The 21,171-nt window shown below is 38.6% G+C and overlaps 2 protein-coding genes across 4 annotated transcripts in view; one reads left to right on the top strand and one right to left on the bottom strand.

The window, feature by feature from the left end:
* RNF34 (ring finger protein 34) overlaps positions 1–2,711 on the bottom strand; it is a 30,304-nt gene extending 27,593 nt beyond the window's left edge. For both annotated transcript variants that reach the window (XM_043498408.1, XM_043498410.1), the window contains exon 1: positions 2,567–2,711. The gene's annotated coding sequence lies outside the window, so the exon portion shown is untranslated. The remainder of the gene's footprint in view (positions 1–2,566) is intronic.
* Positions 2,712–2,721: 10 nt separating this feature from the next.
* ANAPC5 (anaphase promoting complex subunit 5) lies at positions 2,722–20,112 on the top strand. 2 transcript variants are annotated; one of them, XM_038373653.2, is made up of 17 exons: positions 2,722–2,925; positions 3,927–4,006; positions 4,583–4,692; positions 5,153–5,348; positions 6,936–7,002; positions 8,124–8,225; positions 9,108–9,298; positions 10,257–10,338; positions 11,552–11,641; positions 12,591–12,772; positions 13,459–13,594; positions 13,845–13,919; positions 16,404–16,525; positions 17,221–17,328; positions 18,318–18,465; positions 19,090–19,252; positions 19,764–20,112. In XM_038373653.2, exons 1-17 carry the CDS (start codon positions 2,722–2,724, stop codon positions 19,976–19,978), a joined length of 2,271 nt encoding a protein of 756 aa, XP_038229581.1. In that variant the 3' UTR covers positions 19,979–20,112. The 2 variants fall into 2 exon arrangements, with proteins under 2 accessions (XP_038229581.1, XP_043354342.1); XM_043498407.1 differs by lacking the exons at positions 19,090–19,252; positions 19,764–20,112 and adding an exon at positions 18,837–19,083.
* Positions 20,113–21,171: the final 1,059 nt, after the last annotated feature.

The raw sequence follows: 21,171 nt of genomic DNA, 5'->3' as shown, positions 1-21,171 counted from the left end.
AACATGTTACCTACAATGGCAAAACAAGCAGAGTTATAGTTTGTAATTTTCCAAGAATTAGATAGTACGATGCTGACAGAGACAGCAGGTAATGCATAAATTCTATAACACTACTGCCTTCCCATCTGTTGAGGGAGCAGAAGAATCACTGTAAATATTTGGCTGTTGGTGAACCATTGTATAATAATATATTATAAGCTTTAGTAATGATAAAACTCTATATTTAGTATGCAGAGTATGTGCAGTGGCATATGCAAGATCACAGATCTACTCACCCTGTTCCAAATGTCATAATGATGTCATCATTAATTCATAATGACATATTCAGAAAGTATTAAACTATTTGAAAGAGAATGTACTATATATACCACATTGGGGGTCAAGTGCAGAATTACTGTGTTACATTTTAAATACTCTTGGGGTTTATATTAGAGCTGTTAAGCGATTAAAAAAAATTAATTGCAATATATCGCACTGTTAAACAATAATAGAATATCATTTATTTAAATATTTTTGGAAGTTTTCTCCATTTCCAAATATATTGATTTCAATTGCAAAACAGAATAAAGTGTACAGTGCTCAGTTTACATTTTATTTTTATTACAAATATTTGCACTGTAAAAACAAAAGAAATAGTATTTTGAATTCATCTAAGTACTGTAGTGCAATCTCTTTATCATGAAAGTTGAACTTACAAATGTCGAATTATGTACAAAAAAATAACTGCATTCAAAAATAAAACAAAAAAAATCTATATTTGTAAATTACACTTTCACGATAGAGATTGCACTACAGTAGTTGTACGAGGTGAACTGAAAAATACTATTTCTTTTGTTTATTATTTTTACAGTGCAAATATTTTTAATAAAAAAATACTTTGGATTCTGTGTTGTAATAAGAAAAGGAGTACTTGTGGCACCTTAGAGACTAACAAATTTATTAGAGCATAAGCTTTCGTGAGCTACAGCTCAGAGCTGTAGCTCACGAAAGCTTATGCTCTAATAAATTTGTTAGTCTCTAAGGTGCCACAAGTACTCCTTTTCTTTTTGCGAATACAGACTAACACGGCTGCTACTCTGAAACCTGTGTTGTAATAGAAATCAATATATTTGAAAATGTAGAAAAAGATCCAAAAATATTAAATAACTTTCAATTGGTATTCTATTGTTTAACAGTGCGATTAATCATGATTAATTTTTTTAATCGCAGTTAATTTTTTTGATTGTGTGAATTAACTGTGATTAATGCACAACCCTAGTTTATATTTTACCTTTTTTTCTTCATCTTCAGAAATACGATAGTTTCATATTTAACAAGGTTAAAACAAAAAAATTCTCAAGTTGTACCAAACAATGCAAAACTTCAATACAGTAGAACCCCTATTTTATGAATTAATCGAGTACATACAATCAAAAAGTTCATAAAATTTAACATCTCAGAATTATAGTAGGCACGGTGTATATGTTACAGTATGGTGTACTACATTCTTGTCCTTCAAACCACTGCAAAGCTATTTCTAGTGCACTGAAGGCAAGAGAACGTGAAGGAATGTGGACTTATGTGTCATTGACATCACCTTTGTTATGTGATTTTCTTTTTCCTTTGGGAAAAATGGTTCATATAACTAATGGCATATAACAGTTCATACAACTGATGATAATAAAAATTGAGATTCTACTGTGTAGGCTAAAATACTCAATTGTCCACATACTGTTGAGCCAGATCCTGTTGTGCAGCTGATCTACAGTGGAGATCAGGATGCTTGTGAACAACTAGCTCTGTTCCAGGGCAGTTGTCCTAACACACTTTGGATAGGCAGAGCCCCAAAGATCCAGAACTACAACCAAGAAGAGGCAAGGCACAGAGGAAGCCCAGCTTTTCCTCAGTCCTTTATCCTGGTACACTAGCCATAATGAGGAAAAGTGGTACATTGCCTCTACACCACTGGAAGGCAGCCTTGAAGTGGTATAACTCCCCCCCCCATATATATATATATATATATATATATATATATATATATATTTCATTGGTTTTTTTATCACAAAGAAGCTCCCTCGACCAGGCAGTCTGGTTCTTAGGAGACACAAAAAAAGAGAACGATGTATGTGGAGAAAAGGTCCCCAATCCCTCCACCTGCCCAGACCCCCCAGCAGACTCCCGACTCCTCCCAAGTGTCTCCCCTCCCAGAGTGCCCCCCTCTGCCCGACACTCCCCTCACCCAGCTATTCCCCTCTCCACTCAGGGCTCCCCCAAGGGCCCCCCTCCTGCAAGGTCCCTCCCATCCGCCCAGCGCGCCCCCGAGTGTCTCCCTCTATCAGGTCCCCACTCGTGTTCCCCCCCCTTCCAGTGCCCCGCCCCAATCTCTCTCCCGGGCCCCCCGATCTCACTGACAGCCCCCTCCTCCCCCGCTCTCTGTGTCTCCCCCTCAGCGCCGCTCCCTCCGTACTCTCGCCCCCGCATTGAGTCTCTCGCCAGGGCCGGGCTCAGGTTTCCCGCCGGACCTGCGGCGCCCTGCACCCCGCCGCCGCTTCGCTCTCTGGCTGTGGTTGGCCGTGGGCGAGCTCACGTGACTGAGAGCGGCTCCTACGATTGGCTGTTTTGGGGGAAGCTGGTTGCCCGGGAGATGGGGATGGCGCCCTGGCGAGCTGGTGGAGGCTCCTGAAGCCTCGGGCTGTGGTAGCGGCGGCGGCCGCCTGGGCCCCCCCCTCGCCCGGCTCGGCCATGGCCAGCGTGCACGAGAGTCTCTACTTCAACCCTATGATGACCAACGGGGTGGTGCACGCCAACGTGTTCGGCATCAAGGACTGCGTCACCCCCTACAAGATGGCGCTGCTGGTGCTGCTCAGCGAGCTGGGCCGGGCCGGGGCCCAGCTCAGCCTGCTGGAGAGGCGGCGCCTCAACCGGCTGCTGCTGCCGCTGCTGCAGGTCGGGGGGCAGGCGCGGGGAGGGGAAGGAGCTGTAGGGCTGGGGCGGGTCTTCCCCCGGTGGAGGGGGTTGGGCTGCCCCCAGGTAATAGGGGGCTGCCTGGAGAGCGTCTGGAAATCCCCAGTGCGGGGGCCGCGGGAGAAAGAGGCAGCAAGTGTTTCCAGAGCGTGGATCTTGCTCGCGGACCTAAGGGAAGGTGGAGAGGGGCTGCCACCAGATAAGGGCTGGGGTTGTGGATTCTGCTGCAGAACAGAGACTTATACAATCCTCCCTGCTCCTCACCTGGGGGGCAAGCGTGGATTTGGTAATGGGTAAGTGGAATGTTGCTACTGTAATAAGCGTGGCTAAGGATTTTTGTGCCTGGGCTGTTATGTTTTTGTGATATTATGGAATCATAGAAGTTATCAAGTCCAGCCCCCTGTGCTGAGGCTGGACCAAATAAACCTAGACCAGGGGTTCTCAAACTGGCAGTTGGGACCCCTCGGGGGTCACAAGGTTATTACATGGGGGGTTGCGAGCTGTCAGTCTCCACCCCAAACCCTGCTTTCTCTCCAGCATTATAATGGTGTTACATATATTAAAAAAGTGTTTTTTAATTTATAAGTGGGGGTTGTACTCGGAGGCTTGCTATGCGAAATGGTTCAGCAGCACAAAACTTTGAGAACCATTGACCTAGACCATTCCTGACAGGTGTCTGTCCAAGCTATTCTTAAAATTCTCCAATAACTGGTATTCCACAGCCTCCCTTGGAAGCCTATTCTAGAGCTTAACTACTTTCCAGATGCTCTTATAGAGAGAAAGCTTTCCTAATAGCTAATCTTTATCTCTCTTGCTGTAGATTAAGCCATTACTTCTTGTCCTGTCTTCAGTGGACATAGAGAAAATTGATCACAGCCCTCTTTATAACAGCCATTAACATGTATAGTGATGCAAAGCTGCTGTTTTTTCTGGGTCCAAATTGACTGTTTGGATTTCTAAAGTTGATTTATTATTTTGTATAGGGTCCTGATATGATGCTGTCACGATTGCATAAGGCTATTGAAGAATCCTGTCCTAATTTAGCAAATTCTGTGCAAATAAGGTAATTCATTTGATTTATCCTTTGGCTGGGGACTGTATCCTGCTTTACCAGAGAGATGGGGCCATGTCATCTAGTCACTTCTCCTTTTTATTAGCATCTGTGATTTTATATGATTGATTTAATCACTTTCTTTAAAGTTTGGTAACAGAAACATAACTGATATTTTAAACTAAGTTGATTTTTAGAGAATGTATTTCCTTGGAAATTAGAAAAGAAAAAAAAGACGGAAAGGAAGTGTAGCATACAGCCTATTTTTTCCTTACAGTAACTACCACTCAACCTATGCTATTGATGATTTAACATGTTGTGATTTGGTGAATTGTACAGTTCTCCTTTCCACGTGAAAAAGAAATTACATGCAATTTCTTTTTTTAAAGTGATCAGTAATCATTTTTGCAGATGTTCAAAAATTTAGAAACACCTTTGGCATAAGTGAACTAATAACCATTTGATTCCATTTAGGTTTGTGTCTCATTCTTCCAACACCTGAAATAAGGATGTTTTTTTTCATGTGAGATTTATTTTGGTGGTCAGGATTGGAAGGGAACATTTCTATAAACTTCTTTTCCTGTTTAGGATAAAACTGATGGCAGAAGGGGAGTTGAAAGACATGGAACAATTCTTTGATGACCTTTCAGATTCATTTACTGGGACAGAACCAGAAGTTCACAAAACAAGTGTAGTAGGTAAGTATTTTATATTCTTTCACTTTTGTCCTGGAAATCCATTCATAATACAGATTTTCTTTTTATATTTGAAAAACAATTACAATCATACTACTTAGGACAAATACTCAGTCATTTAATAAAACTGTATACAAAGAATGCATCTGTTCAAAAATGTTTCACATTGCAACACCATTAGCGGTTCTTATTGGTCTTATTAGGAGTTCTGTAATCAGATTACCTGTGTAATTGGACCCTACAGTAAGCTTGACAATGCACCTGAGAGGCAGTGAGAATTATTGGGCCACTTTTATAGATTGGTATACTGAGACACTGAGGTGAAGTGAAATGCAAGTTTACTCTCCCAGTTAGGTGCTGGAACCAGGAATACTGACTTTCAGTCTCTGATCTAAAACTACGAGGCATCACAAGTAGCTATCTTTCTTTGTGTTCAAATATAACAAATGTTTTCCTTGTATAGGTTTATTTCTGCGCCACATGATCTTGGCATACAACAAGCTTTCTTTCAGTCAGGTCTATAAACTTTACACTGCACTTCAACAGTACTATCAGAATGATGAGAAAAAAGCTGGAATTGATGAGACCGATATGGAGCTGACAAATACTGAACAACTCGAAGGGAAAATGGAAAAAGAAGAACTCGATGTACCTCTAAGGTAATTTTTAATGATTTCTGTAAAGTCTTCCCACTTTCTAGAGAGTCTTCCACACTAATTGTATTAAAAATTCCTCTTTACATGTCAAAACAGGGATTCAAAACTTTGTCCAACCAAAGGCCACGCTCGCATTAAAGAAGTATCCTACCTTTGTTAATATCATGATAAACCTTATGCATGTGTTATTACAGGTAACTAAGCAGGCACAGCCTTTGGGATTCTAACTCGGGTAGTAGAGCAGATTGTAACTGCTTTGATCTTCAGTGTGGAGGTGTAGCCTATATAGACTACAGGTTCCAGAAAGCAATTTTCAATTGCTATGTTTTTATTTATTTAGATTAAAATAATAAACACTTATACAAGGTTCTAGGTGCTCTAACTTATAATTAGTAGTACAACATAACTCCCAGGAGCATTAAAATGATAGATCAAATAGGAACTCAGCCAGCCACCTTAAAAAAACAAAACTAGAAAAACCAACCCCCCTTTTCACCCCTTCATCATTCTTAGAAGCTAACCTCAGCCATCTCCAAAAACTCTATGGAATAGTTAGCCTGGATGCAACATCTTGTGCTCCAACTATTTTTATTGTAGGGTGGCTTGCTTTATATTATGGCATGAAAGTAGGTAGATGGGAATTTGATACTGCACTCTCATATTTCTATAATGGCACCGTTCATTAATGGTGAACTCAAATTCATATGAAGGGGATGGGTCATGGTCAGTTTTTGCAGAGAGCAAGATAAACCTTTTTTTTTTTTTTTTTTTTTTTTTTTACATTTTAGTGCTGAGATAGCCACTCAGTTTCTTTGGTGCCACCACGTGGCAGCATTTCTAAACTGCAACTTTAAAATCTGCAATAGTTCTATTTTCAATTAAGTATAGTACCACTGTATAAGATGGCGGTGCCACTTTCTCTCCCTTCACTTAGCACTTTACATTGTGTTTTCAGCAGTTGGACTTTTCTGTGTCCCTGAGCTTTTCCGTGCTTTCCTGAAGGCTGGGAATCTACCTAATTGTCCTCAGAGTTTTACTTTTTGTTGTATTTTTCTGTTTTCCCATTGAACAAAGTTCTGTTTCTAGCAAAGCAGTTGCTTTTTGGAACTCATCTTGCTATGCAGAGTGCCATGATCCTATGTGTGATCAGCTTCCTTGAGATAATCATGAACATTGCTCACGTTGCTCATAGTCTCTGCTGACTGAAGATTAAAATTGAGGCATGGTCTCATTTCCAGTTGAGACATCAAGGTGGTATGTCTGTTTTTCTTCAGACATATTTATATAAAAACCTAATAATTGTGTGTCTGACTACTGTATTGTGGCTTCCATGTGCCAGGTTTTATTCTTTTATTAAAGTTTAATCTCTGTACTCCTGGTTACTTTTCACACTTGCAGTTGAGCACTGATAATGTACCATAATACTTTAAAAACTAAAATTGTGTATGTGTGGCCTCTGATAAAATGTAATCATTTTTTGTATCTCCCTCCAATGTTCCTATTTTATTATAGCTACAGTATAAGCTACACAGCTGTAGCCTTCTGATTCTTTTTCACTGCTTTTATTTCCAACCATTGTTTGTTTAACAGGGAAGAAGAAATATCTTGTAGTGGGCCTCTCTCCCAGAAGCAAGCAGAATATTTTCTTTCTCAGCAGGTATGTTAATTCTGAATAGCGTTGGGCAAATAATTCATAATGTAAATTTCACCTCTGTGTTTTATGAATTATCAACAAAAGTCACACTTTCTTGGATGAATTAGAAATTATTTTGTTGAATAATTCTCGGTTTGTACCTTGTGTGTGAATAATTCATTGTGAGTACTTGAAATTCAAACTGTTTTAACTAGACACATAAGTCATGGAATGAGTGTTTCAGAATCGGTTTCCAATGGAAATATTTGTAGTTTATACTTTCCAATTGGTTTCTCCAAAATGTGTTTAAAATTTCCTGTTTCATTGATCATTCCTGCACGTAAATATATGCAGAGAAACTAAACACACACACAGAGCACAATCAGACCTCTGAAGCATGATAGCAATATTAAATGTGTACAATAGCATAAAGTACTTCTTATACATTTGAAGGTCTCTAACTAATTGTTAAATGCTACTGGTCTCTTTAATTCTACATCTGCATCTAGTGTACAATTTTTGTGTACGCTTTTGCTGCTGTGCTGTTATGTAAACTTATGAATTTAACTACAGTGGTATATTTTCACTTCATTCTAGACTTTTAACTAATTTATTGTATAGTAATCATGCATGTGTATAGAAGTCATCTCTCCAAATAAAATGACAACATTGTGGAGCAAGAGAAATCAGAATGTTCGGTGATTTTCCTGAGATCTGGAGTCTTGTGATCACATATAATTACTATAGTAATTGGAATTTTTTTTGAGTTTCCCATTTATTAGTATTCTTCCCAAAGCAAATAAATGAATTTTGTATAGCTACTTGAATTTTTTTGTGAGCAGTCAGGTATAAATTTTAAGTCAGAAGTCCAATATAATCAATCTCCAAAGAGAAACTTGAAGAAATCTGTCTTAAACCGGTTTTTCCATGTTAGTCAAAGCGATTGTGGTCTCTAAATGTGAACACTACAATTTAATTGAGAGTAAAATTGCCTTTGCAATATTTAAACATGATAGCAGACACAACCCTTATGAAATTTTATGTAATTGAAGCTATATAAATAATAAATTGACTAGCCTCTATTTATATAATGTTTTACCACTCCATTCCTAATTACTTAACAACAATTTGCCCTTTTATTCTAGGCTTCTTTATTAAAGAATGACGAGACAAAAGCTCTTACTCCAGCATTTTTACAAAAGGAATTGAACAATTTGCTGAAGTTTAATCCAGACTTTGCTGAAGCAGTAAGTGTCTTTCCCCCTCAACCCAACATGCTCATGGGGCAGTTCTTCCTATTTCTAAAATACAATTTATTTTGTGTAATTTGTACTGTACACTGAAATACAAAACATTTGTACGTATCTGTATTATCTCTGTGTATGTTAATATAGTATTTTAGGATGGGACTCCTAAAGACACAGAGAGCATAATACAGTTAGGAACTTACACGTGTCCAACTTCAAGCACAAGTTCCATTGACTTGAGTGGCTACTACTCTAGTGCAAAAAGTTAGGCATGTGTTTAAGTTCCTTTTTGAAATTGGGCCTGAGACTTGCTTTTCTTTCTGACATTAAGTTGTCTTGTGTAACATGAAACAGTTTACGCTCCTAAACGTTGTGAATATAAGAAATGTACCAGTGATCAGTACTAGATGGAGTATACACTGGCTATTGATTTCAGGTCTGGTTATTAAAAGAAGTCTGAATTCTGAAAGTGAAATGTTTGACAGAATAATATCAGTCATGGGCCTGTACTACATGTTTTGGGCCTGATCCTGTAGCCCTTGTGAGCAGTTTCACAAGAGTAAGAGCTGTAGGTTCGTACCTTCTAGATAGACATCTTGCCTCAGGACCACTGACTGGTGGGGAGATGTTGAAAATATTAGCTGTGATGAGCAAGCCTTTCCTTATTCCATTTTGGAGCAGGGTCATTTGATATAAAGGAAGCATGATCGACTTTATTCTGAACTGTATAGATCGTGTAGTTTGCATTGATGTTTCCTGCTAAACGCACTCTCATTCACAGACGATCCTACTGCCACCTTTCTCAGTAAGAAGATACAAAATTAATCTAAAAATTGTTACCAATTCTCTTTTAATTAAAGCTGATTCTGCTTTAAATTTTAGCATTATTTAAGCTACTTAAATAGTCTTAGAGTGCAAGATGTCTTCAGTTCAACACACAGCCTCCTTCACTATTTTGACCGTTTGATTCTCACTGGAGCAGAAAGCAAAAGCAATGGAGATGAAGGTTATGGCCGAAGTCTGAGATACGCTGCTCTTAATCTAGCTGCGCTGCATTGTCGGTTTGGCCATTAGTAAGTTAATACATTTGCTGCATAGTTAAGAAACGCAAGTTGCTACATCTCTTATACTGAACAGATAGACCTTGTGCTGCTATTGTTTTCTGAAAGATACATGGGGGGGGGGGGAGGAGGAGGACTCTGTGTAGTTGGGGAGCAAGCACAGATGGGCTGTGATTTGATTTTAATGTCCTTTTGGTGGTCCTGTTGGCTGAACCATTTGGAATATATTAAGATTTTGAGGTTCTTTTTATGTCCAATTACATTGGTTTCCCAGGGAATTAGATCTTTACCTGCTGCACTCCCACGGCCACACGGGGTCAGAAGGTGTGAGTGCTTATTTATAACTGATACATGTTCAGGAGCAACTGTAGCTGCCAACCTGCTCTCACAATGATAATGATCAGAGGAGTTGGAGAGTGTACTTTGCAGGTGGTGGTTTTTTGTTTGTTTTAATAATCTCTTGGTAGAGGGGGGTATTATTGTTTCTGCAGTGCTGCAGATGTGCATGGTGTTCCACAGACATGTGAGAGAGGTCCCTGCCCCCAAAGAAACTTGTAATTTAGACCTGCATACATTGCCACCTGACTGGACAAATCACAGTTGGTAGTGATGGGAGGTGGATCAGGAAGATTATGCATATAAACACTTCCTACCTAGGCAGGTATTTTATATGGCACTCATCAGAATAATATCGGAGCATATTTGAACATATACATGTGCTTTAAGGCCCAGTAACGGGTTACAATTAATTTCTCATGAGTTGTGGAGGCTATCTTCAGTGATGTACATCTTCTGCGTTAGGCTAACAAAAAAGTGGATATGAGGAAATACTCTCATCTGAACTGTTTAATTGGAGTTCACTTCTAAGTGGGATATGTATCATTTAGATCAGCATATGTCTGAGACTTCATAATACTACTTGTCATTGTGAACAGACTATTAATGTGCTCTATCTTTGATTTGTTGATAGTCTGCAAGCTGAGCTTGCTCTCCAGGAAGCCATCAGAATTGCACAGGAGTCCAATGATCATGTTTGCTTGCAGCACTGCTTGGTAAGGCAGCCATGTAGGGGTTGGGGGCAGGGGGGGAAATACATTGCCTTTGTCTTAGCCATCTGTCTCTCGACTCAATTAGACTTTTGTTGCATTTGCTGTAACTATGTCAAGTGCTTGCTAGTAGTTTAAATATTATTTCCCTGCCTCAGGATGACTTTTTTTGGTTCTTTATTTCTTCAATAAATGTCAAGGAGCTGTCCTGAGGTTTGAGGGTTTTTTTAGTTGTGCAACTCTGGTTGATTTTAGTGGGGGTCATGCATTTAAAACCATACACAATGCTTTGAATATTTTAGTCTTTGCACTTTTAAGAACTTTGTTCAAGATAATTTATAAAAGCCTTTTTTCCAGTATCCCTCTGTTGTCCTGAGAGCGAGCATAAAAGGCTCTCAGCCAATGGAAAGAGGAAAAGGGCAAAGATTTTAGTCTCTCTCTCCTTTCTGGCAACTTCTTTTTCAGTTCTTTCCTGTCCATAATAGACTAATACAGTGTGTTATAGTGATGTTTTTTTTATTTACAATCTAGAGAGCGCTCAGTAGAGGTCCCTGTCTAAATCTATGCAGTGTAAATAGTGCTCTTGTTAAGAGGGGTGATCTATGGCAGTTTCTTTGCCTCCCAAACACACTGCAGCATAATGGCTCAGTTTTAAGCTCAGCTTTTTGGCTCAGAAAGTTTCAAGCACTTTGTTGTATTCAACCCATGAGAGGAGAAAGAAGAGCTCCTGTTGCCCACTTGATATGAAGAAGGGTTAACATATCTGTCTGGACACAGGTCACCTGTTTCTCCTTGGGGAAGCAGAGCAGGTTTTAAGGCTTCTGTGTCTTGTTGGTTTTGAGACTGTATTGAGGAAACTTGTACGTCCAGAGTGAAAAGCACCACTTTCTAGCAAGGCTCGTTCCATGAGAGTCGATCTGTCTCTTCGGCTGAGAGGATGTTGTCCCAGAAGTTCTGTGTAAGGTAGCCATATGGATGCCTTGCATAACTTTCTATACCATTCCAGACTTAGCATGGAAGCTTCCTGGGCTGCTGCCTTCCATAGGAGGGACTTTGATTCAAAAGTCAATTGTGTTTTGTTTTGTTTTAAGTTACCACACAAGTTTTTGTATTGCCTCCCCTCTCTCTCTGTGTCTCTCTCTTTTTTTTTTTTATGGTTGCACAAACACATTTTACATTGTGCCTTTGTAATGATGTTTTTATCTTGTTCCCATACCAGAGTTGGCTGTACGTTTTGGAGCAGAAGAGATCAGATAGCTGTGTCCTGTTAGAACACTCTGTGAAAAAAGCTGTACATTTTGGATTGCCGGTAAGTCTCTCATCCCTTAACTTTATCCTAGGATAAGGAGAAGGGGGTGTGTGCACTCACAGGTAGTGGTATGATCTGTAGCTTTTCTTTTTGCTGATCTTTTGAATATGTATAGCTGAGATTTAACCCATCTATTTTAGATTTCAAAATCTGTCTCTTTCTTTCTTTCTAAACCATAGTGGATTTGCTTCCATAGGGATCTTCAGCTTTCACCCCCCGTTTCATCCTGACCCAGCTGCTGGGTCTTGCAGGGCAGCCCTCTCTCAGCAAGTCTTATGCCAGCTTCCTCCACGTCTCCTGGCTGTTAGAGTGTGGTTGTCTCTCTCTCTCTAGTTTTTCTGTTTGAGATAAAAGAACAAGCTGCAGTAGAAGGAATAGTGTAGCTCACATGGGGGAGACTGAGAGCAGATGTTAGATTATTTAGAGAGAGGGCTACCTTGTGACGCCCAAGAACCAATAGAGAACCCAGCCACTAGATTGCTGGGGATGAGGAAGTAGAAGTCATGGGGGAAACTGGGTTGCGGTGAGGAGTCATGTGGGGTGCATATGACAAAGGATTGGGAACTAATTGTGTAGATGGTGTATGAGCCATGGAAGGTGGAAATTTTTTTTTTTTTTTTTTTTTTTGAGGGAGTGGCAGGGGAAAAGCAGAAAGGTAGGTGTGTGTGTGTGTGTGTGTGTGTGTGAGTACTTTTTTCATTGGAGTGATTCAGATATAACCAGCAGCCTCCCAGCTGCAGGTCTGTGGGGTGGGAAACTAAAGATTCCCTTTCCGTCCCATTACAAGGTAGTATTATTAACTGCGTATATGAAGAAATCCCTGTAGTGGCATTTTGTCATCTATATTGAATAATAACTTGCTTTTTTAGGTGGAAATTTTGATAGTTTGTGCTTCCTGCTTAGTTGTAGCTTGTATATGTTTAATATATTTTGATTTCCCTCTCCATAGTATCTAGCTTCCCTGGGAATACAGTCCTTGGTTCAGCAAAGAGCTTTTGCAGGAAAGACCGCTAATAAGCTAATGGATGCCTTAAAGGACTCTGATCTGTTGCACTGGAAACATAGCTTGTCAGAGCTTATTGATATTAGTATAGCACAGAAAACTGCCATTTGGAGACTATATGGTCGCAGGTATTTTCTCTCATCAAACTCAGATTTGTTTCTTATATATGTTTTAAATGTTTCAAAGAATGCCTTTACCATCAGTCATACAAGTGCACAAGCGACTGCATCTTTTAATGTGCTGAAACCAAGTATATAGGCTATTATTCAGGAGAGGTTGGGGGAATTGTTGTTTTGTTTTTCCTAGTTCAGCTCATTTAAAACACAGTCTGGAGGAACAACGAGGAGTCTGGTGGCACCTTAAAGACTTATTTGCACAGAAGAAGTGGGTTTTTTACCCATGAAAGCTTATGCCCAAATAAATCTGTTAGTCTTTAAGGTGCCCCTGGACTCCTCATTGTTTTTGTGGATGCAGACTAACATGGCTACCTCTCTGGTACAGTCTGGAGGAGATATTTTAGTCCCAATGTTATATCTGTAAATAGAACAAAGTTTTAATGTCTCTATTTACCCATCCTCAACATCACCTTGTAGAAACTGTGTTCAGGTCTTAGCTGGGTTGATGCCTTGTTTGTAAGCACTCGATATGCTTGCCCAGTGGGAAGGTCCTGGCAGTTGCTTACCACAAAAAGGGGAAACTGTAAAGCTAGAAGCCCAGAGAAGCAGTCTGTGGCAATTTATCATGACTTTGGAGTGTAGATTAGAAATCTCTGATGTTTGTTGCATGAAAGTAAATGAAGCTCTTCTCACTGTAGCACCATGGCACTTCAGCAAGCCCAGATGTTGCTGAGCATGAACAGTCTAGAAGCTGTAAATGTGGGTGTTCAGCAGAATAACACAGAATCTTTTGCTGTAGTATTGTGTCACCTGGCTGAGCTACATGCAGAACAGGTGAGGCTTACGTTGAGTTGAACAAAAAATCACGTGGGTGGGGAAGAATCAAAGGTCTGTGATTAAAAAGTGTCCTTTATTGATGAACTGTGTGCATGTGTGGATCTGATCAACATTTTGGCAGGTAAGGGAAATTTAGCTTTTCTTCTTAACAGCTGTTTATGTCTAGGAGTACAGGGATGAAATTAAGGAAAGGAAAATAGTGCTTACACTATTACTTGCTCATCATACTCCTGTTCTTGTGTTGTAGGGATGTTTTGCTGCTGCTTCAGAAATATTGAAACATTTAAAAGAGAGATTCCCTCCCAGTAGTCAGCATGCACAGGTAATGTGTGGCTTTTATTGCATAGAGAAAATACACATTCACATGACATTTTACCCAGAGTTATATGTTGGGGATGAGATCTGATTTTCAGTGCATCTTAATTTCTACTGTATCTGTATAAAATGTGTTTTTTCATTAGAAAATCTGAATTGGCTTCATGTAAATCTTGTCACTAGTGGGAAACCTAAAAAATTTTGCACAAAGTCACAAGCCATGAAAACATTATGTACCACAGTTTGAAACTTGAGAAAGTTATCTCACTAGTGCCTCAGAGTGAAGAGCTATTTGCATTTTCCTTCCATGCCCTCTGTTCCTTCTGTGCAGCTTAGCTGTAATGCTAGCTACATCATATTTACCTTCCTCACGGGATTATCAGGATTAAATGTTTGTAAAGTGCCTTGAAGTTCAAAGTTCTATACAAGTACTCTGAGCTGAGAGAAGAGGCTGTGATTTGTGTGGAACTGGGAAACACCCTAATGGAGTAAATCTGTAGGACAGCATCTACATCATTTTAAGGCTTTCTAGATCCAACAAACTTATTTTTTCCAATCTTTCTTTTTGTACATTACAAAGGGAGTCAAACTGCCGCAAAACAAGTATTGAGGACATAACTAGAGGAAAGAGTTTTATTTTAAATGTGATCCTGTAAGCTTTGTTGGGGTTCTTTTGCATATTTCTTTAGTAGACCTACGCATTTCTGCTGAAGGTGTTTATTGATACAATGAAGGTGTTTATTGATACAATGTGTTACATCCAGCAAACTTGGACAACTTCTTTAATAAACAGGAATATAGTCAGTTATGTCTGTAAATAGCATGCTTTAATATTAGGGCTGTCAAGTGATTAAAAAAATTAATCGTGCGATTAAGCAATAATAGAATATCATTTATTTCAATACTTGTGGATGTTTTCTACATCTTGAAATATATTGATTTCAGTACAACACAGAATACAAAGTGTATAGTGTTCACTTTATATTTATTTTTGATTACAAGTATTTGCACTGTAAAAAACAAAAGAAATATATTTTGCAATTCACCTAATACAAGTACAGTAGTGCAATCTCTTTATCATGAAAGTTGAACTTACAAATGTAGAATTAGGTACAAAAAACTGCATTCAAAAACAAAATAATGTAAAACTTCAGAGCCTACAAGTCCACTCAGTCCTACTTCTTGTTCACCCAATCGCTCAGACAAACAAGTTTGTTTACATTTGCAGGAGATAATGCTGCCTGCTTCTTGTTTACAATGTCACCTGAAAGTGAGAAGAAGTATTCACATGGCACTGTTGTAGCTGGCGTTGCATGATATTTACGTGCCAGGTGCGATAAAGATTTATATGTCCCTTCATGCTTCAGCCACCATTCCAGGGGTCATGCGTTCATGCTGTGACGGGTTCTGCTCAATAATAATCCAAAGCAGTGCGGACTGATGCATGTTCGTTTTCATTATCTGAGTCAGATGCCACCGGCAGAAGGTTGATTTTTCTTTTTTTGGTGGTTCGGGTTCTGTAGTTTCCGCATTGGAGTGTGACTTCTGTAAAACATGCTCCACACCTCGTCCCTCTCAGATTTTTGGAAGGTTCTAAAACCTTGGGTTGAGTGCTATAGCTATCTTTACAAATCTCACATTGGTACCTTCTTTGAGTTTTGTGAAATCTTTAGTGAAAGTGTTCTTAAAATGAACGTGCGCTGGGTCATCATCTGAGACTGCTATAACATGAAATATATAGCAGAATGCAGATAAAACAGAGCAGGGGACTACAATTCTCCCCCAAGGAGTTCAGTCACAAATTTAATTAATGCATTTTTTTTTTTTAACAAGCGTCATCAGCATGGGAGCACGTCCTCTGGAATGGTGGCCAAAGCATGAAGGGGCATATGAATGTTTAGCATACCTGGCACATAAATACTTTGCAATGCCAGCTACAAAAGTGCCATGCAAATGTCTGTTCTCACTTTCCGGTGACGTAAATAAGAAGCAGGCAGCATTATTGCCTGTAAATATAAACAAACTTTGTGTGAGTGATTGGCTGAACGAGCAGTAGGACTGAGTAGACTTGTAGGCTCTAAAAGTTTTTTACATTGTTTTGTTTTTTAGTGCAGTTATGTAACCAAAAAAATCTACATTTGTAAGTTGCATTTTCATGACAGAGTTTGCACTACAGTACTTGTAAGAGGTGAATTGAAAAATACTATTTCTTTTATCATTTTTACAGTGCAAATATTTGTAATAAACAACATACACTTCGATTTCAATTACAATACAATATATATGAAAATGGTATTCTATTGTTTAACAGTGTGATTAAAACCAATTAATTGTGATTAAATTTTTTAATCGCAATTAATTTGTTTGAGTTAATCTTGTGAGCTAACTGCAATTGGCAGCCCTATTTAATATCTGTTGATTTAACTTTGGATCACAAAATAAACATTCACCATTTCTTCTTAAAACTTACTTCTGTACACTCTTGGTTTAGCTGTGGATGCTGTTTGATCAGAAAATACAGTTTGACAGAGCTATGAATGATGGCAAATACCATGTCGCCGATTCTTTTGTGGCAGGAATTACAGCACTTAATAGCATAGAAGGAGTGTACAGGTAAGAAACCATCAACCTGCAGAAAAATCTTGCAATAATATCCCACTGAAATAAATAAAGATGGAATAAAGTACTTGCTGGAGATAATACATTATTTTTCTCAGCATACCTTTCTTCAGTGAACTACAGTAATATTTCCTTCTTCCTTAACTCTGCCATAACTATCCTAAAACAATGATCTTGGTATAATCCAATTTACCCACCTCCCTGGGGTTATTTTAATGGCTATAAAGCATTTATGCCCTAAATTTTTATAAATTATTCTATGATTGCATTAATATATTGAAATCTGTTCACTGTAGCTATCCCAAGAGCTAGGTGCAATACAGAGTTTATATAAAAAATTAGGAGACATTGGGCCTATTCCTGGTTTTGCCATTGACCTACAGTGTGACCATGGGCAAGTTACTTCATTTCTGCCTGTTACCCCATCTGTAAAACAGAGAGAATATTTCCTTTCCCTTTATAAAGTGCTTTGAGATCTGTGGATGAAAATTGCTATATAAAAGTTACATGATGTTATTAACAGAACATCCCCATCAGGCCCTGGTTATAATTTTAAACATTTGGGTAGAAAGCAGTTTACAGGTGTAGAAGCTGAGTACACAAAATACTAGTGTGCTTTTCCATTGCATCCAAGTGAAGGATTGAGTCTAAAATATTAACATCTGATAATGAAATTCTTTTTATTGTAGAAAAGCCATTGTATTAAAAGCTCAGAATCAAATGTCAGAGGCGCACAAACTTTTGCAGAAACTGTTGATCCACTGCCAAAATATAAAAAACACTGAGATGGTGATTAGGTAAGAACAGTTAATTTCCAGAGACTTCCTTGAATATTAAAGCTACTTTACACTAATTAACATCAATTGTCACAATCTGTTCTGTATTTCTTCAGTAATTCGTAGTTTATCCGTTTTGGATAAGAGAATATTCTGATTTATTAAATGTAGTATAGAAGAATTATTAAATGTAAAACTTTGCGTGGTGATAAAATGAAGCATTACCGTGGCAATACAAATGTACTTTCACTTGCTGAGCTAAATGAACTTGCTGGTACCAACACTGTTTTAAGAGAGTCATTTGGAATGGCCCCTAACTACACGTTTGCACTCAACAAACTGAGTTTTAGCTCTGAAATGAAATATGATAGGTAAACTTCCATCATCAAAGTGGACGTATGAATTGAATTCTTCATGGATAGTGTGAACATTCAACTTCCAGGTTTTGGGGGGGTTACCTATGGCATGTGTGGGGTATGGGTGGTTTGTTTGCAGGGGGGGGGTTATAACAAAGTAAAAAATATTGGTATAAAGGATATTTTGAAGCTGAAATGTAGTAGTCTTTTCAAAACTAAATTCAAAGTAGTTTCAAGTACTAAATCTTCCAAGGGTGGAGTTTTGCAACCATAATTTCCTTTAATAAAAGAAAAGGGGGGGGTTAATTCCCCTGTTGAGTGAAAGAGCCACACAAACCAACTGTGCCTAAAATACACTTAGAGAGAGTGTTTCTCTCTACTCTGTGTCATTATAATTTTCACTGTTACTTATCACAGTAGTATGTTGTTCATGGTAATTGGTGGAATCTCTTTTTAAGGATGAAATTCAAATGTATTGTGCATGTGGTATTGTAACTTATTAAAAATAAATGAGAGAGTACTATTAGGGATAAATAATTGACTTCCACTTGCTTGTCCTCTGGAGGTTAGTGAGGTAAGGAAACAATTCAAAATTTTAAGCAAAACTGAGTCACTTCACTTTTTTTTTTTTTTTTTTCTCTTCTTTTTGGTTAGTGTACTTCTGTCAATAGCAGAGCTTTACTGGAGATCTTCATGTCATACAATAGCACTGCCTGTCCTGCTTCAGGCTCTCGCTCTTTCTAGAGAATACCGTCTACAGTACTTGGCCTCTGAAACTGTTCTGAACTTGGCTTTTTCCCAGGTAAGTTTGATTCATGTTTTCACAGGCTGCAAATCAAACTTTTATGTTGTCAATCTGGATATCATTGCTATTGTTGTTAGATTTAAGAACATAACCCTGTCAGGGTTCAGTTATTGCTTCTAAAGAATGAAATGTATTTCAAAATGTGAAATCTTTCAAGGAAGTCTATAAAAACAATTGAATGGCATTGAGGCTTTTAGGCTCAGTATGTTATAAAATATGCGGTTATAAGTTGGCACTGCCTTCACTTTTCCAATTGATATTTCTTATGCCATCTTGTTGGCTTTGCGGTAGCATAACTTGTTGACATGAGCTGGGTTTAAAAAGAACACTGGTTAATGGAGTTCATTCGTATTGCTTATTCTGGCCAGATGGGGATCCTGGTTGTCAACACTGTGCAGTGTCTGCCAGTCAATTCAGATTCTTACTGGCATTTGCCACAACCGTGCCTCATCTCTGCTAATGGGGAGGAGACTATGGGGAGAAGTTAAAAATCTTGTCTGGACTATCAATTCCTTTTAAAACAGATGTGGCATTCAAATGGCTTATGTTGGCCTCACCAGAAGTGGCTGCTATCTCCTGTGGGCACCAATTTCAGACCAGCAAAGTATGTTTCTCTTTCAGCTAATTCTTGGTATTCCTGAACAAGCGCTGAATATTCTGCATACGGCGATAGAACCTATCTTGGCTCACGGGGCAGTACTGGACAAAGGCTGTGCCATGTTCTTGGTGGCCAAATGTCAGGTTGCTTCTGCAGCTTCGTACTCTCCACAAAAGAAGGCAGAAGGTAGAGTGAAGAATAATTTATGTACATTTATACTTCTCAACTTTGAGCTCAATCCAATTTAGATATTTGAATTTTAATAGTACAAAGATATATCATCATCGGTAATAAAATCAAAACAAAAACAATGGAGGTAGTGTTACGGAATGGGAAGATCCGGGGGGGGGGAGGGTCTGAATCTGGACTCAGTGTCACTGGGGCCAAAAGAACAATGTCCATCTTGAAAATGCTCAATAATTACAATAAAACCTTGTTTATCTGCACACTTTATCATCCATACCTTGCAGCAAAGCTTGAATAGCAAAGGCTGTAGTTGTATGCCCATGTTGTCAAGACCATTATTTTTACAAAAGATGCAATAAAATATTTCTCCCACATCATGAAGTATTTTATAAATTGCTAAAACCTGTGCTTTTAATTTAAAAATTAATTCATAATGGGCCTCCCTAGAGTGGGATTGTACTGTTTATACGAACACAGTTTTAAATACTGAATTTCCTCACCATTTTGACAGCTCTGGAATCAGCTATCCTGAACCTAAATGAAGCCAAGACTTATTTTGCAAAAGTGGACTGCAAAGAGCAGCTCAGAGACGTTCTTTACTTTCAGGCCAGACTCTTCCACACCCTGGGCAAGACCCAAGAAAGAAACAAATGTGCCATGCTATTCCGTCAAGTGCATCAGGAGCTGCCTGCTCACGGTGTTCCGTTAATTAATGCCTTTAAGTGAAGGGTTTAAAGCTGAAGCTTCCCTCTGCGTTTTTCTACTGACCCCCCCAACTCCCTTTTTTTAATGTCTTCATTATGTTCAATCATCACTGCTTGGAAATAATTACAAATAAACTATGTTCTTCTGTTTAGAAATCTTTGTTTTTTGCTTGTAATGATTTGTGGAAAGTAGATGTTTGCACACTTCTCATTTTATTCTGTAAATAAGTAGTCGTCTTTTGTAATCACAAAATAGGAATCAGATTTTAAAAGAAAATGCCTGTGTTTACAAATTTAACACTAGGACCAAAACTAAGAGGTATTGGCAGGAAAGGGTGTGTATGTGTGGAGGGGGAGGGGTAGTGATGCAAGTAATTCCTGTTGTAACTAATGAAATTTGCATGCTGGTAAATGCAAACAGTATGGAGATATTAGAATAGAAATTACAGACAAAAGCTTCTTTCTGCTAACTTAAAATAACTGACATTTCTTTTAATGTAGAATTACATTTAAAATGTGTCTTTGCGTTTAATCTGTCTGCAGGCACTATTTCTAGAGATATTAGCAGAAGGGAAAGAAATAGAATCCTGTTGATGCAGGACCTTTGTCCCACTGCTTGCCCTCTCTGTTGTGCTATACAGACACATCAATGTGCAAAGAATAGTAGGAAAAAGTAAAACGTAGATTCATTTTGGTGCAGTGAGGGAACCTATATCCACTTAAGCAAAAGTTTTTATTGCAGATGCATTAATGAATGTGTTTCATGGGCACTGTAGCTCACGAAATCTTATGCTCAAATAAATTTGTTAGTCTGTAAGGTGCCACAAGTACTCTAAAACAGTAGCTGTATTTGAGACCTCAGTGAAAAGCGACTCCGGTTCCACACGGGAAGCTTTATAAGGACACCATTTTAAATCAGTGTTTTGGCCATGGAGACTCTTCCTCTTACATTATTCAACCCCTCTGATGGGAAAGCACTTGAACTTCAATCCATAATCCTGTGACATAGTCTACTCTAGAACACCTCCTAGCACTTGCATTACAATTGTAGATCGGTCCAGCTTCTATAATGATAAAGGTTTCTTGTCAAAATAATAAATCTGTCATATAGTTAATATTGATTGGGAAAATGGACTGATGTTGAAGTGTAGAACCTTTGAAGAGCTCTGAAAGCAAAACAGAAGGTATGAGGCGATGCTGTGTTCGCTCTGCGTG

Source organism: Dermochelys coriacea, chromosome 15, assembly GCF_009764565.3.
Source record: "Dermochelys coriacea isolate rDerCor1 chromosome 15, rDerCor1.pri.v4, whole genome shotgun sequence".
NCBI classification, from domain to species: domain Eukaryota; kingdom Metazoa; phylum Chordata; order Testudines; family Dermochelyidae; genus Dermochelys; species Dermochelys coriacea.
Note: the sequence above shows the minus strand (reverse complement) of the source record. Positions and strands in the feature narration are given on the sequence as shown.

Excerpts from the sequence above, each read along its gene's own strand:
- ANAPC5 (XM_038373653.2), top strand. The coding sequence starts at position 2,722 with ATGGCCAGCGTGCACGAGAGTCTCTACTTCAACCCTATGATGACCAAC. Across the intron at positions 9,299-10,256 it reads CATTGTCGGTTTGGCCATTA|TCTGCAAGCTGAGCTTGCTC; the intron begins GTAAGTTAATAC and ends ATTTGTTGATAG. Across the intron at positions 19,253-19,763 it reads TCCACAAAAGAAGGCAGAAG|CTCTGGAATCAGCTATCCTG; the intron begins GTAGAGTGAAGA and ends CCATTTTGACAG.